Source organism: Plecotus auritus (assembly GCF_963455305.1).
Source record: "Plecotus auritus genome assembly, chromosome: 10".
In the NCBI taxonomy this organism is placed as follows: Eukaryota; Metazoa; Chordata; class Mammalia; order Chiroptera; family Vespertilionidae; genus Plecotus; species Plecotus auritus.
Window position 1 is genome coordinate 43,648,664 of NC_137785.1, and position 17,222 is coordinate 43,665,885.

Here is a 17,222-nt window from a genome sequence, read left to right on the forward strand (position 1 = left end):
TTTTAAAAAGAGTGAAAAAAAAGAAAGAAAAGTAATCATGCCAAACGTCAGCACAGCAAGCAGCCACTTCCTGAGGGCTCGCTGCATAGGGGACACTGCAAAGCAGTGATTCTCAACCGGAGGCAAGTCTGTCCCTTCTCTGCTCCCCAGGGACATGTGGCAATGTCTGGAGATACTTTTTATTGTTACAACGTGGAGAGCCAGGGATGCTGCTAATCATCCTACAATACATAGACAGCCTCCCCCCCCACACCCCCGCAAGACAAAGCATTATCCGTCCCCAAATGTCAATAGTGCTAAAGCTGAGAAACTCCGGTCAGGAATAAAGGCATTCGAAACCCCCACGCACCTCACGACCCCTCTGATCATCTAAGTTAGTCCGTCAACTTCCCCTGGGGGAAGTACTTATACCCATACGCAGGCACAAAGCTTTGCAGTTTGGGGCACGGGGGTGGGTCATTAATTCCTGCCACCCATTCATGAAACCCATCCCCCCCCCAACACCAGGCACCCAGGGATAGCGAGGTCAGGTGCTCTTTTTAGAGAGTCTGTCCTTGTAAAGAAAAGAAACCCCTCTCAAAAGAACCTTTGGCACATTTGACCTTATTCAAATCTCACAGCATGCCAGCGGGTTGGAACTGTGAGGGTCACCATGTAGCAGAGGAGACTGGGGTGCAGGTAACTCTCCAGGTGACACAGCAGGCTGGGCAGCTGCCGGAGGGTGAGGTGAGTGCGGCGGGCTGGGAACCAGGTTCCAGTCTGGCTTTCCATCGGGGTCACACTCCCCTCCCGGACCCCTCCCCGCTCTGGGAGATGAGGTCAGCAGACCAGCCCCATCCCCCTGCCCTCACCAGGGCAGACGTGCGGACATGGACACCTGGCATGAAGCAGAGGCCACTCCCTTCATGGGTCCCAAATTTTCGGGGAGAGGGACCCTGCCCTGACCCTCCCTTTCTGGTGGGCTCTGGGCTCCCGGCTCCAGGCGGGAAGCCTCACCGTCTCCGTCAGCTCCTCTTCCTCTCCAACCACGCTCACCTGCGGACATGACGAGCCCCACCAGTAGCTGCTTCATGGAGTGAGCATGTCGGCACCGAGGCCCTGCCCCTGTGTATCCAGCCTGCCCACTCGGGGCCGCCGCCCCTCTGTGCTCCTCGAAAGCCAGCGGCCAACCAACGTGTGGAAATTAATGAGGAACGGGCGTCCTCGAGGTTTCCTTGTGTTTCCTCCACTCAGCCTCTCCCTCGTTGCCTCAGTCTCTCTGCTTTGTTCCCTTGCAAGAGGCTGCTGTGGGCCCAGCGGGACTGGCGCCAGGGCTCGGCCATCCATGCCCCGAGGGGCTCGTCCTCTGTCCGCACTTCCTGGCGGCACCCTTTAGTCTGATCACAGGGTTCCTGCCGAAACCACCTAGCATCAGCACTTCGAGTCCCTGGAGGCCTGTGACGATCAAGAAACTGCGTTCAAGCCAAGTGTGTTCAGAGGCACATTCCTCTTAGTTTGCGGACACACATACACAAATCTAACAGTTTTTGTTTCAGAAAACAACCAGATTTAACAAATGCTACCCATTTCTCTACGTGCACCAGGGCTCTGAAAATGGGTCGACGTTATGTTAGCACTCAGCTCCCCACCCCACCACCTGCTATTCCTTTCCGTCAGCACCCCTCTCTGGGACAAGCGCTGAGTCAGAACACCCCCTCGCCGGATATTTCTTACTGAAATGGGACCGTCGTGGAGCCAGAATCGACATGTCATACTGCTTGGGGTGTTTGGACATCTTACAGAAAAGGCATCTACTGCCCACTTCTGGCCCCTACCTGGGCTCATCTCTTAAGGGGCCCAGCTCCTTTCCTTGGCTGGATCTCTCATCCCACCTGTGCACGGGTGGCTTTTGGGAAGGGGATGGGGAGTGCCCAGCTGACGATGGTCCCCACAGCGGGAGAAGGCTGGTTTCCGTGACGCTGGTCCACTAAGGACAACGTGGGAAGGACAAAGCATGGCTGGTCAGCTCGGCAGCACCACGGCCCAGAGTGATGGGACACACGCTGCACCCAGAACAGGCCGAAAGGGATGAACCCGCCACTTGGTGGAGGAGAAACAGGGCAACAGGCCCGGAGAGGGTAAGTGAATGTCTCGGGATCGCAGTCAGTGATGAGGTGGGGACTAGGCGCACTTGCCACTGGGGGCATCATCAGAACCTTACTCTCCTCACCCCACAGAGGCAGGCTGGGAAGATTGGTCTCCTTTCTCCCCACCCCATGCCCCCACTCCCCAACCTCCCTCTGACCCAGAAGGAACAGCCAGCTGCCCTAGGCTGCGACCTGCTGCATTTTTCGTGGAGAGAGAGTGGATTAAGGCGCCAGCGGTAGGAATCTAGGTGGGGCCAGAGCGCCCCTGCTGTCCAATTGCTCAACAACCCAAACAGGTGGGCCTCAGATTCCTTGTGGTCCCTGCCCAGGGAAGCTGAGGGTGGGGTTCAGGGCATACCCCTCCTGGGAGTTGATCCTTTCACTCTCCACCAGCCCCAGGGCGCCTGTGGGTGGGAAAACCATGCCCACCTTGTAACAGGCACTCTCTCTCTCTTGCTGCATCCCTGAATGTGACCACTCAGCATCGGCTATTGATGGCTTTCTGCAGGCTCTGGTACTCTGGGGGCTGGAAGTGACAGGACACTGTTCCAGCTCCATGGGGTTCTTGAGGGAGGCCACAACCAAGGAAGCCTCGTGAGGCAAAGATGTGGCAGCGGTGAGTGCGGTGGGCTGGGAACCAAGTACCAATGGGTCAGAGGGCTCTAACGGCAGGCATGGTGAGCTCTGAGGAGGAAACAGGTGCACAGGTGTCGAGAGAGAGGAAAAGCATTTCTGGGGGAGGGGAGAGGCACGGCCAACGCCCCTCCTTGTCCCTTGTCCCAGCTGCTTCCTCTTCCTCTTCGCCTTCCCTGCTGGCCAGGTCGGTGTCTGGTAGGGCTCCCGTGACTCTCCCAGCCTCACACCTTGACCCTGCCAATCATCACCCGCTTCCCGCAGTCCTGCACAAGTCTGTCCACAATCCACAGCACTGGGAACTATTTCTTACACAGGGGATCCAGCAAAGTCTAAACCAGCCGTCGCCAGCCAGTGGTCCGCAGAACACTGGTGGCCTGTGAGGTCCGAAAGGTTGGCGACCGCTGGTCTGAACCGTCCTTTGCTCCTAAGAAAGAGAAACCTTCCCACGGAAGGAGAAAACAAAGGGGCAAAGGAGTCTTGCCGTGAGGAGTCTCCTTGCAAGTTGAGAGGAAGGAGCAAGTTCACTCTGGGCTGTTGCAGCGGGAGGAGGTGGGCAAGAAGGGATAGGAACCCTGTGGGCAATGGCGCCAGGACACGCGTGTGTGAGAGGGAGAGGAGGAGTTAGGAGCAAAGGTTGGGAGGAGGCAGGCTCAGAATGAGGCTGTGGGACAGCAGCCGGCAATTGGGAGCCACTCAAGTTTAGAAGCAGGAAAGAGACATCATAAAAAGCGTATTTATCAAGATTCCCAGGACAAAGGCTGCCTCCATGCCGTTGCATCTGCTGTGATCATCCTGCATGCCAGCCTGGGAGGGTGGGCCTGTGTGAGCCCCTGGGTCCCGCCCTAGGCCCCTCCCTGCTGCTTCAGTTCCCCTGGTCAGAAGTCCTCCTGCGGCGGGAGGAGGGCGGGGAGAAGGGGGGAGAGTGATGATGAACGGGGGGCAGAGCACAACGCAGGCCCAGGCGACTTGGCCTTCTCCTTGAATCTGCCCCTGAACCACTAAGTCACCTTTAAAAACCCTTCTTCTCAGCCTCCAAGGCCTTCTGACGGCCGCCCTAGACGCTCCGAGTCAACGAGAGACCACTTGGCTCCCACTGTGGGCTTTGGAGTAAGACACTGGACACTGAAGCACACACGGTCAAGGCCCCGGGTCATACCCTCTCTGAGTGCCCATCCAGCTCTGGCTAGCACTGATGGCGGGATCCAGGCGCCTCCTCTGCGTGGCTGTCTCATCTGCTCCTCCAAGCCTCCCTCCTTTCCGGGACCCTCCCTGTCCCCAGACCACCCCGGATTTTTCAACATACCCGGGCTGCCCCGGGCTCTGGGGCAGAGGCCATTGTTTAAGGAATTCTCTGCGGCATCAGAGCAGGGGAGGAGCCCATTCCTGGCAGCGGGCAGCCCATTCGCCCTGGGCAGCAGATTCTCTTCTTTTTCTGATCAGCTTGCGGTTGAATGTGCGGGAACAAGATGGCCACCAGGGAGCAGCAGAAAGCGAAAGCTTTAACTGGAAACGACTCATTTGTCTAGATTCTCTGCCCTCCCTGTAGAACAGCGGTCCCCAACCTTGGCTGTACATTAGATTCACCCGAGGAGCTTCAAACAACACTGATGCCAGTTCCCCAGCTCCATCAATTAACTAAACTAGCCGGGGGTGCACTTCCCTTGAGGAGAAAGAAGTAGAGGGGAAGCAACTTCTGAGGCCACCCTACTTTTCAGCAAGGGTGGAGGACCACTGGGCTAGACCTCTGTGACTCCAAGCAGGGGCCCCCAAGCCACCAGCACCACCAGCACCTCCGGTACCCTGAGCTTGTTGGAAATGCAAAATCTCAGGGCCCATCCAAACCTACTGAATCAGAATCTGTATTTTCACAAGATCTCCAGGAATTCAGGCAGATTAGACTTTGAGGAACGATGGTCCTGGTAACCAGAAGGGCCCGTGGGGTGTTTCCGGTCCAATGGGTATCTACAGGTTATGGGTGCAGAGGTCGAAGCCCAGAGGGCAGAACCCATTTGTTCAAGGTCATTAGCCATGCACTGGGTGGGCTGGCACAGACCTCAGACCTCAGGACCCCGATCCCCGTCCACAGCACCCTGTTCTTCCAGCCCAGAGCTGGGCCTGGGCCCCAAGTGGCAGGCCATGGTGGCGGGCGTTTGGGAGGTTTTGGAAGTTGCCCACAGCTCTCGGGATGTGGACTGTGGGGGTCCCAGAAATAGCTAAGGTACCATCCCTGACTCAAGGTGCTTCCATCCAAGGGCCGTTTACTACTCGAGATCCAGATGAGACCAGGAATTGTAAGTTTTACAGCATAGAGTGGGGATGGAACAGAAGCTCCCCCGTAAGGTTTCAGTGAGAACTGTCTTTGATAACTTGTTTCGTACCTGGCATCTAGCTGGTGCTCAGCATCATGATGACTCCATTCTTCTCAAAGCCTGCTCTTCCCAGGGCCCCGGAGACCTGCACGCTTTGGTGTCTTCTGCAGCCCCCCGAGTTGCTCCTCCCATCTCTTTTTGCCCCCTAATGAAGGGTAACATTTGTTTAGTACTGTACGCACCTTAAAGCAGTTTATATGAGCTCATTTAATCCTACAATAATGCTTTAAGATAGTTTCCCTTCATACCCCGATTTAAAGGTGAAGAAACTCAAGCCCTGGCTGGTTTGGCTCAGTGGATAGAGTGTCGGCCTGCAGACTGAAGGGTACAGTGTTCAATTCCAGTCAAGGGCACATGCCCAGGTTGGGGGCTCGATCCCCAGTAGGGGGCGTGCAGGAGGCAGCCGTTCAATGATTCTCTCTCGTCATTGATGCTTCTACCTCTCTCTCCCTCTCCCTTCATCTCTGAAATCAATAAAAATAAAGGTGAGGAAGCTCAAGAACAGAGCTCCCACATGCACACAACAGGGGTTCCAATCGGGTTATTGGATCAAGCACCCCCTCTCCTAACCACACTGTCTCCTAGGCCTCCAAGGTGAGACTGCCCGGGACGTTCTCTTGGCTCCTCCACAACCCTCAAGCCACACTTTCTCCCTCGATAACTTCTCCGCTGGTCGTTGTGGGGCCAATCTCTAGTCTTTGTTTTGAGCCTTCACCTTCTCCTTTGATTGACAGGCCCACATTTCAAAGGCCAGTGGGCCTTATCCACATGGATGTCTTTCCCTGATACCCAGCCAGTCCCAAGTGCCCAGCCCCTTCCTCTAGCTTGAGCCTCGGTAGTTCGCCCCGTCCGTCTATCTCCATTACAGCACTAAGCTCCTTCTGTCCAGACGTCTAGCTCAGCATGGCCGCGCCGGCCTCCTGCCCCTGACTGTGGGACCCTGGGAAGCAGGAATCTATCCTCAGGGGCCTCTCACAGAGCCAAGCAGCACAGTGAACAGAGGACTTACCCAGCTCTGGGCCCCGTTTCCCCTCCCAGCAACCCTATTCAGCTCCCAGTACTATTGCCATCTGATCCGCTAAGCGCTGAGACTCCTGGACCATCAGCCTTCCATCTCCACCACTCCCCCACTCCCAACCGTCCTCTCTGCTCTGAACTGCCTCCAACTGCCTCGGATCTTTCACTCCCCCCACATTCCAACAGACCAACTGCTCCTCTGACCTTGATATTCTGGAGGAGTCCTGACCAGTACTTTTGTCGACTGTCCCTCCATGTGGGCTTATCTGCTATCTCCTGGTGAATCAATCCAGAGAATGCATCAGGGGTGAGAATAACACAAAAATGATGCTCTGTCCTCAGCACATCATAGCAACATGTATCAGTACTGCTGGTTTTAACTTTGGTGACTTGGAAAAGGTGATATCTAGCAGGTCTCGCCACTGAAGAATTACAATTTTCCCCCTTGGCGATTCTTACCTGTCATTATTATGCCAGGCGACTCCCCCGCCTCTCAACATATAGATACATATACTCTATACATAATATCCACGTACATATGTATGTATACATAACCAATTATTTCTATCAGAATGGACTCATGGATACTTATTTTATTCTATGAGTTACAATCCATTACTATCAATATTTGTTTGTTTGTTTGTTTGTTTGTTTGTTTGCCAAAAGGACCCAGACCTGGCCTTTGGGAGCATCTTGGAGTTAGCTTCCGTGTCCTGACAGCCCCATCATCTCTGAACACTCCTAACTTCCTGGCTGAAAGCCAGTACCGGGCATGGAAGTTTCACACCCCAAACTCCTCTCTGTCCCTCTCTCCTCCTCATCCCGCCCCTCCCAGGCCCACGGGCTCCCCGAGGCCCTACTCACCTTGCTCAGGGGCGCCCCCTCACGTCCACCACAGCCAGTGTCGCCCCGACAGCCTTCGTTGGTCAGCAGCGCGGGCCTGAGCTCACCTCGCGCCCGCGACATCCGCGTGTCCCCTTCCCCCCCCCCGCCCCCGCCCCCCCCGGGGCAGCCAGGCCCTCCGCCCCCTCCCCCTGCCCGGCCCTCGCGCTCGCCGGCCCGCTTCTCCGGCCCATCCTTCCGAACCCCAGGGACCCCGGCGCGCGGCGGCACCGGTCCCGATCCGCAGGGGAACGCCGGGGCGCAGGCACGTCCCTCCGCCGGGACCGCCCTCCTTCCCCACGTGCCGCTCGAGTAGCACCAGGTGTCCGGAGGCCGGGTCTCTGCCGGGGCGACTGACACCCAGAGGCGGCTCGGCCGGGAAAGGGGCTGCAGACGTTTTCTCTTTAGTAACAAAGAAGACGCGTTTACTGGCGGCCCTCTTGGCGCAGTGGGCAGCGCGTCAGTCTCATAATCTGAAGGTCCTGAGTTCGAGCCTCAGAGAGGGCACAGCAGTTTTGCTGTGGCGGCGCCGGGCACACACGGGACTCCACCTCCCAGCAGGAAAGGTGAAGTCACAGGAGTGAGCGTGCTCCCCACCCCCGAGAATACAGGTGAGAAAACACGCGGTGTTGGCTCCACTGCGGGGAAATGGGCATCTCGCGGCTGAGAGGCTCAATTCCCTTTGCGACATGTGTGCAAATCAACCGCCTAGGCCACTTCTGGCCTCCCTTTTCCTCCAAGCCCCTTTGCTGGGAGCAAGGCCCTGCCCCCCGGGCTCTTTTCCAGCGCCTCCAGACTGTATCCTGGCTCCCTCTAGCCCCGCTTTCAATAGGCGGGAAGCCTGGGGCAGCCAGTGCGGGTCCCCCACGTGGCCCAGCAGAGCGAGGTGGGGCGGGACATCGCTGACCCGGAATGATCAAGCTCTAACCACAGTTTTAGCTGAACTCTTCAACTCAGGTGTTTGTTTTTAGTAAGATTATATTTGAGCCAAATTGACAACATATGCCAAGGAGCTAGATCTGAATGTTCCCTGAATCTTTCAATTTTCGATTCAGTTTTACCGTAGCTTCCAGTTATTTTATGATCTAGTCTCTATTAGTTATTTCATTTCAAAAATAGGAACATTTCTAGTTTTCATTATTCATTTCTGTCTTAATTGCATTGTGGTCATGAAATATATTCTTAAGAGTTAAATCCTCTGAAATTTATGACTGAGTTTATGGTCAAATTTTATAAATGCTTTGTATATGTGAAAAAATATACTCTGTAGTGATTGTATGAATTATTCTGCGTTTACTCATCATGTTATTCAACTCTTCTATATTCTTATTGTCTGTTTAAACTATTGGTTACTGAGAGAGATTTGTCTATTTTTGTCAATTTGTCTTTATAAATTTGAAAATACATTAATAAATGCATAAAACATAATGGAATTTTTGTATCTTCCTGTTGGATTTATGAAGTGTTCACCTTTATCTAAGATATTGCTCTTTGTTTTAGAGCATATGTAATCTAAAATTAATGTATCAGCTTGCTTGGATTTAGTGTGTACACGAAATATCTCACTTTCATCCTTTTTGTATCCTTATATTTTAATATCTTTTAAACATGTACATCTGAGAATTTTTAAAATCCAGTCATATATTAACAGATTAGTAGAAATATTTACTCTATTTACATTCACCATAATTACTCATATCTTTGGATTTAAACCTCGATGGACATAATAAATTTTGGAGTCTATTTGTTCCTATAGCCCAGTAGGATAGATCTACTATTGGCTTCTACTCTCTGTATCATATTTTTACATGGATGCTAATTATATTATTTAGAGGCACACTGGCGACAGCAAGGTAGGCAAACTATAGCCAGCAGATCAATCTGGCCACTGCTTGTTTTTATACATAAAGTTTTATTGGAATACAGTCCCACACATTCCTTTACGTATTGTCTATGGCTGCTTTCATGCTACAGCAGAAGAGTTGAGTATTTGGGGCAAAGACTAAATGGCAAAGCCTAAAATATTTACTACCTGGCCCTTTAAGTTTGTTGTTTCCAGGGCTACAGTAACAAATAGACTCCAAAATTTATAACAGCTCTAATACGTTTATTTCTCGTCCACGTAACAATCCAAAGTGGGCAGCTTTTCTCCATATTTGATTTGTGGAAATAGGATGCTTCCACTTCATGGCTCTATGATCCTCTAGGGCTTCCATGCCATTCGCCTTGCGTTGGTAGAAGAGGACAAAGAACCTGGAGGGACACCCTTACTCCTTTAGCCTTGGCCCAGAAATGGGACCCATTCTTCTCTCATGATCAGTCAGTAAGAATTAGGTACCCAACAACATCTCAGTGCAAAGGATGGCACACTTGGTCCATGGCTTTGCAGTCTCCTCCCAGTGACAACTCCACGCTACAACTTGAGTGGCAGCTATCTCTTGGCCATGCCAACACCAAGCAAAGAGGAGGCGGGATGGGAGAGGGCTAGAAAGCAGGCCTGTCTGGCTTGTTTTGGGGAGCTGGGGCTTTTTCAGCTTGGGGAAGGCCAGAAAACTATTACATCATCACACCCTCAAACATGAGGAAGCTGACACAAAACCGTGGCTTCTGACTGGCACCAAATGCCAGAATTAGGGTCAGGTCTTGCGAAGACTCAGACCAAATGAGGTATTGTGAATCAGGACGCTGAAAGGAGAGCCTTTCTCGGGATGTGGTGAGACCAGCTCAGGGAGCCTCACTCAGCCTTGGCCGGTGGCCCAGTAGGTTGGAGCGCTGTCCCGTACGCCAAAACGTTGCCAGTTCAGTTCCCAGTCAGGGCCTGTATGGGAGGTAACCAATCAGTATTTCTCTCGCATCACTCTCTCCCTTTCTCTCCCTTCATCCTCAGGTGAGGATTAAAAAAAGAGTTGAGCATTGTTGATCTACCAACTCCAATATGCAACTTGAAAATTTGTACATATACATACATTTCTTCTTAAGCCTTCTTAAATTCCAAGAATTCCCTGCGCGCCCGCCCCCCCTCCAAAAAAAAAAGTTACAAACAAAACTAAGTACTGCTCTAGCCAGTTTGGCTCAGTGGATAGAGCGTCGGCCTGTGGACCCAAGAGTCCCGGGTTTGATTCCAGTCAAGGGCACGTACCTTGGTTGCAGGCTCCTCCCTGGTCCGGGCCCGGGTCAGGGCTCATGCAGGAGGCAACCAATCAATGTGTTCCTCTCGTTTTAGAGCATATGTAATCTAAAATTAATGTATCAGCTTGCTTGGATTTAGTGTGTACTAAATGTTTCTCTCTGTCTTTCCGTCTCTCTTCCATTCTCTCTAAAATCAATCAAAAAATATCCTCGGGTGAGGATTTAAAAAATAAAAATAAAGAAAATTTCTAAAAAAAAAACACACTTAAGTCCTTCCCCACCCTGGAATTTGCTTACTGGGGGCATAAGCAATCCACCACAATGAGTTTGTCATTGAAAAGAACTGACCACATATCCAGGCCATTCTGGTTTTTGCTTTTCTATTTTATTAGTTATAAAGGCCAAGTTTCCCCACCAAAACCCAGCAATCGGTGGTGGAAAAATAACAAAGTGAAAAATCCCTAAGCTGGACAATAAAAACCTGGGAGTGCAGGCTGGGGGTGTGTTCTGGGAGAGGGGAACAGACATGTGACCTGCCATGGAAGAGAAGAAGGTGGAGGCGCAGGAAGCGTTGGAAGTTGGTCAGCGCCCAAAGTCACCCTCTCAGCATGCTGCTTTCTCTGGCTCTTCACCAGCAGGACCTGGCACCCAACCTTCAATACAAGAGCTGGTAAACCGTGGCACAGTTCTTGGAGCCCGTGACCAGATACTGGTTGTCGGAGGACACATCGCAACACAGGACTTCTGTAGACTCCTCTTCCTAGAGGGAAAGAGGAGCCAAAAAAGGTTCTCTATGCAAGGACCAGGCTCGGGCAAGAGATGGTTCCATTTAGGGCTCTTCTTGCAAGGCACAGCGTAGACCTGAGGCTCAGTTTGGAGGCAGGGCCGGGTCTCAGGCCTCAAGGTGAAGCCCCTGCGTTTGCAGGACCTTAAGTCCTCATTCCCCCCATGTATTAAGTGGCCCTGGCTGCCACTCAGAGGTCCTCTCCAGCACTGCCTCTGGGACCTGACCCACGGGGATCGGGGATCGGGCTACAGCTCTGTGCCGGGTTTTCACACCCCTCCTTCCAGTACCTGAAACAACCTTTGTAGATAAGGTGCAGATAAGCAGTGGACTGACTCATCCATTGTGGTCACAAAATAGCTCCCTGCGAAGGAAAAACAGATGGAGGGCCAGATACTGCATTCTAGTCCAGCTCTGTTCCCAGCCGGACTAGGGAGGAGGTTTCTCTGCCTCAGTTTCCCCAAAAAATCAGAGACACAACACAAACCATTCCCTCATTTGCCCCCACCCTCCACCCTACAGAGCATCACGGTGAGCGTCGCTGAACAGGACAGCAGCTGGGGCTTCGTGCCGCTTCCGTCTGCCCGTGTCTTCAGGCTGCTCTTCTGTGGGGGAAGCGACCCTTTCTGACAGAGCCAGGAAAGGAAAGGGGGTGAGTAGAGAGAGAAGACAGGGAAGGTAGCTGGGCTATCAGAGGGAGAAACACTCTGGGGTAGGGGTGGGAGTGGGGGTGATGCAGAGGTGAGAGCAGTGGAAGAGCAGACACCTGGATCTCTGTTGGGCTGGAGAGGGAGGAATTAAGAGTCTGAAATAGGCTGGGCCCAGACTTTAAAAGTTAGTAGACACCCCAGAGTGTGCCAGGACACCCCGAGGTGTTGCCTGGCTTCTCACGCACCGCAGGCGGCAAACTTGAGGTTGTGGTGATGGACGTATTTATGTATGACAGCCTTAAATGCCTCCCTCCGGTGTGTGTGCATGATGATGATGTCACTCGTCCGCAGGCCCACTAGCAGCCATTCCTCACTGGGGTCGTGGGTAATGCTGAGGATCTGTGGGGAAGGAGGTGGGAGTCAGCGCTCCAGGCTGCCAACCCCATCCTTCTTGCCCACCTCCAAGCTCGGGTCCCACTCCTGCAGGCACCCACAGCTCCCAGGCCCGGGGGCCGCACTCAGCCAGCAGTGGCCAAGCAGGCACCTCATGGTGGACGCTGTATTGCTGCAGCTTCTGGCAGCTCCTCAGGTCCCAGGAATACAGGCTGGTGTCTTCGCCTCCAGTCCAGAACTTATTGCCCGTGATATCCACACATCGGGACCCAAACTCAGGGACTTCGTGCTTCCTGGTGGGAAATAACTCAGAGGTTTGTGTTTGGTTGGACCCCGGGAGTTTTGGGCTCAGGAAGGCCCTAGAAGGACCCGATATATTCTCCACACTGACTCACTTAGTCCTGCCGCAGAGGGGAGAGTGAGGTCCAGAAAGGACACATGCCTTCCCGCCCCCAGGTCATACCTGATCAAGATTTGGTTCTGCAGATCCCAAATCTCAACGAATCCTTTGAAACAAGCCAAGCAGATCTGGGCATTGGAGGAGATGGCCAGAGAGTAGCATATGGGGCCTGTGGAGGCCAGCTGGGCCCTGATGCGGGGTGTGGGTGCCAGATCCCAAAGCGTCAGGGTCCGGGACACTCCCCCGGTGATCAGGCTCTGCTCGTCGGGGAACAGCTTGCAGCTGAGGACACAGTTATGACGGTCCTGTAGGGACGGTCACACGCTCACATCACCTCCACGAAGCGCAAGCTGCAAGGCTCCTGACGGAATCGCGTCGGGGTGCCCTAAGCCCTTGTGGCCAGCCCTCACCTGAAAGTTCAGCTGGGCCTGCGGGGCCTTGCTCCAGGTGTGCAGGGCACTCTCATCCCATACCCTGATGTAGCCGTGGCCACACGTGTACACGTGGTGAGTCGAGCTGCTGATGGCAATGGCACAGACTTTCTTGCCGTGGCAGAGTTTGCCCACCTTCCAGGACTTGCGTGGGATCCTCTGCCTGACCACCACTTCGTCTGCCACGGGAGGCTGGGAGAGGAGAGGGTGGGGGCCTTGAACAGCCATCGCCCTGGGCCCCCTCATCCATGGGGACTGCCTGCCCCTGTCCTGACTACATTCCTAGCCGTTCACCCAACAGCTCCCCTCTCACCCCCAGGCAGGATCATGTCCTCAGCTGGGGACCCCAGCCCACTGACATCTTCTACGCTAGCCCAGGTCAGGCCCAGATAGCCCTCCTTGATAAGCTGGGCCACGTTTCTGAGACCATTCCGAGTGCCAGCAGCGAAAGCAGAGCCTGGCTCAGAGCCCCCACGGGTGCAGCTCTGGAAGTGATTCTATGAACGGAGGCCCTGCATACTGGTGGCGGGAGAAGGGGGAAGCCACAGGACCCTCACCACTATGGAAGAGAGAGCGAGTGTGGACACTGCACACCCTTACCTTCTTGTTTGGGGGGAACGGGGAAGAGAAAGATCCCCCGTTTTTATTTTTTGTCTTTAAAAAACAAGACACTTACGATTGCTCTGAGGAAGGACCAGACTTCGTCACTGGGAGGAGGCGAAGGACAAGGCAGGCCTGCAGGGAAGTATCGATGCCCACGGCTCACAGAGAGGGCAGCTGGCAGCCTGCTCTCCTGACGCCAGGGCCTCTCTCCCAGGCCCCATCTGAGCACCTTGAGCTGCCACCCTCCCTGCCCACACTGTCCCGGTTGCACTTACCAAACTCGAATCCTAGTAAGCTGCTGTGACAAAGGGAGAGGGGAGAGGGGAGAGGGGAGAGGGGGGAGGGGGAGGGGGAGGGGGGAAGGGGGGAGACAGAACATGAAATGGAGGGGTCCCTGCTAGGACCCCTCCCCCAGGTCAGTTCCTGGTCCCCCTCCACCCCCCACCAAGGGAGGCCTACCTGGAGGCAAACTCTGCTTCTTCTCTCGGCTGCCCCTCGGAGAACCAGCTGGCCTGGAGCTCAGACCTGTCAAGAGCCTGGAGGGCCCACTGCTGCGGGGTCAGAGTGCTCATCTCCTGGTACACCGGGCCCTGCTGCGCATCCGGGGAGCCTGGGGACCGCTCGGGGGTGCCACGCACCCCATCTAGCTGGGGCTGTGCTTGATGCCTATGCTGAGAGGAAATGCCAGAGCTTTCTGGCTCACACCTCCTCGGCTCCGGTTCATCATAAATTCTGAGGATACTGAATGCCGCCTCTTCCTTCTTTCCACTCATGTTCTTAGGCTGAGGAAGTGCCAGAGGCACGATGGGCCGGCAGACAGATGCTGGGCTCCCAATTCGTCCTTACCCTCTGCAGTAAGAGAGAAGACGGATCCCGTACACTGTTTGGGGTTAGTTTAGAAGGGTCAGAAAACACCTCAAATGGTGAGAGGATTCAAAAGACTAGTCACTAACTTTTTATACAAAATGTTGGCAGCACTGGTGACAAGTTTCACAGGGACATTTTGAGATGTTACCAGGTATCGTGTTTTTCCTTCTAGACACACACTGCATTTCCAGTCCCATAAAATCAATCCACCCTTTCATCTGACCAACGAAGGCTCATCCCCAGTATAAAACGTAAGGCAACAGGAAACTCCACTCACATCACAGGGCCTCTTGCCCCCTGGAGGGGACAGCGGAGGGGGCGGGGGCAGGGGAAGAACTCTGAAGAAGTCACATGATGTTCCGTTTGGACGGGACAAGGTGGCGGAGCAATGAGGAGGGTGTCTGCTGGTGGTAATCTTTCCTACCCTATGGGAGAACTCTGAGAACTGAATGGAATCCTGCATGTAGACTACACAGAATTATGTAAAGCAAGTGACAAACGTGCAATAAATGGCAGAGGTTGCGTGTATTTGTGGACTGTGCCAGGGACCACCGCACGGAAGGTTGAAGGCAGACCAAGCGCCTTCATTCAGGTAGCCCCAGAAGGCCCTAGGAGGCCCGGTGTGCCACTATCAGGGCACGTGAGAAGCCTCGGGGACAAAATGATGCTGGGGCTGGGGAGGGCATCTCCTAATGGGAGCCAATATAATACTGGCTCTCGGATACCACTTCTCTCCAATGCTCCAGCCGATTCCCCAGAGAAAACAGGCTGCCTGCTCTTTGGCAAATGCAGGGGGCGGTTGTATCAAAGCCTCCACGACTCGACACCTTTGAGCTCTAGCTGTGTGTTTGGCCCCCAACCAAACACTGTACATAGCTGAGCCCATTTTATCCTAGAACTGTGTGGGCCACATTTTACAGATTTTAAAACTGAAGCTCAGGCCCTAACCGGTTTGGCTCAGTGGATAGAGCGTCGGCCTGTGGACTGAAGGGTCCCAGGTTCGATTCCGCTCAAGGGCATGTACCTTGGTTGCAGGCACATACCCAGTAGGGGGTGTGCAGGAGGCAGCTGATCGATGTTTCTCTCTCATTCATGTTTCTAACTATCCCTCTCCCTCCCCTTCTCTGTAAAAAATCAATAAAATATATTTTTTAAAAAAAACATTGAAGCTCACAGCAAGTGAGCAAATAGCTAGAAAGCACAGAGAAAAAGTTCTCTTCCCTGCCCTGTCTAGCTCCAAACAGCCTCCTCTCCTACCTCCCCATCTACAGTAATTAAAATGCAGTTTCCCTCGGACCCAGCACTTCCACTTTAAGGAAGTTGTCCTAAAGGTGAACCTGAATGTATGCAAGAGGATATAGGTACAAACTGAAGCACTGGTTGTGACAGCAGATGAGTGGACAAAGCCAAAGGAGGGGACTGGTGAAGTAAGTTACAGTATACACGTAAAGTGGAATGCTATGCAGCTGTTAAAAATGACAAGGACACTAATGCACGGATATGGAAAATTCCAAGGTGTGTTCATGGGTGGACAGGTGGATTCTGAAAACATGCAGCTTTTGTGTAAAAGAAGGATGGAAATGAGAACCTTTCTTTGCATATGTCTGGATGTACATATTAGGAAGGGTGGTTGCTTTGGGGCATGAAAATTGGCAAACAGGAGAGAAGAATGGGAGGAAGATTTGTTGCTAATTAACTTGGGATAGTTTCTGCATATTTGTGGCTATTTGAACCTAAATTAAAAACTGTGGGAACTTGAGTCTTTTTCTCAACCAAGTCCTTCCTTTCTCACCTTCCCCCAGATGATCACTTGGGGCCCTCATGATTCTTAGTTACTTGGTGTGTGTTGCTTTTTTTTAAAACTGAAGCTCAGAGCAGGTGAGCAAATATCTAATCAATATATTGTTATTGATTTCAGAGGAGAGGGAGAAGGAGATAGAAACATCAATGATGAGAGAATCATTAATCAGCTGCTTCCTGCACGCCCCCTACTGGGAACTGAGCCCGCAACCCCGGCATGTGCCCTGACAGGGAATTGAACCATGACCTCCTGGTTATAGGTCGATGCTCAACCAAATCTGCCTTGACACATATCAGGCTCCTTTAACTGGGCCACCAGGGAGGGCAAAAGCACAGAGCACACATGTTCCCAGCCCAGTGTGAAGTGGCGGGGCGGAGAGGGTCAGCTGCCCAGACTTCCGCTTGGGGGTTAGGTAAAGCTTAAAGGCAGTGAAGCCATTTAACCAGGATTTCACCCTAAGAAAGAGGAGAAGGAAGAGTCTTTCTAGAAAGAGGAGAAGAGTTGATAGCCCCGATTCCCTTTCTGCCCTATCCCCAGAGGCGGGACTACAGAGACCTCTGCCCTTCCCAGGCAACTCCCTCTTGCCTAAGCTTCAACATAAAATGCTAGAGCAGGGAGTCAACCCTGCCAACAAGATAAGCACTCACCCAGTGCCCATGGCATGAAATTCACCTCTGAAAGCAGGGAAGTCAGCAGAGCCGAGATCTAGCTGACTGGGAACCCCGCGCCCTAGCTCTGGGCCCTCCCCTCCTCACTAGGCACTGCCATGAATGGCTCATCTACCAGGCGTGGCCACAACCACAGCCAAGCGTGGGCCATCCCTGGGGTGCCATTTCCGAAGAACCCCGGTGTCCTTGGATGAGGGGCAAGATGGGGATCTGCCAAGTAAATTCACGGCAGGAGGAAAGATGCAGTGAGAAATTGTTAGAGGGACACGTCTTTGGATTGTGTTCAGGCCGCCCACTAGAGCTAGTGTTTCCTCAAAGATGCACAGGTGGATTGGGCTGTACACAAGAGCCACTTCAAATGTTCATCTCTGGGTGAATCCCCTTTGCTTAGGAAGGCTGGCGTTGGGCTGCCCCAATGTGGTGACTATGGGAGGAAGCAGGAGCCATGTTTCTTTTCCTTCCCCCT

General features: G+C 53.2%; 1 protein-coding gene across 1 annotated transcript; it reads right to left on the bottom strand.

The window, feature by feature from the left end:
• Positions 1–10,814: 10,814 nt before the first annotated feature.
• On the bottom strand, positions 10,815–14,193 carry TLE7 (TLE family member 7; the record flags this gene model as incomplete). The annotated part of the gene is made up of 9 exons (XM_080645225.1): positions 10,815–10,919; positions 11,234–11,307; positions 11,839–11,992; positions 12,138–12,279; positions 12,450–12,691; positions 12,797–13,009; positions 13,494–13,552; positions 13,696–13,718; positions 13,880–14,193. The coding sequence occupies 9 exons, from the start codon at positions 14,191–14,193 to the stop codon at positions 10,815–10,817; spliced, it is 1,326 nt and encodes a 441-aa protein (XP_080501351.1).
• Between the last annotated feature and the right edge of the window lie 3,029 nt (positions 14,194–17,222).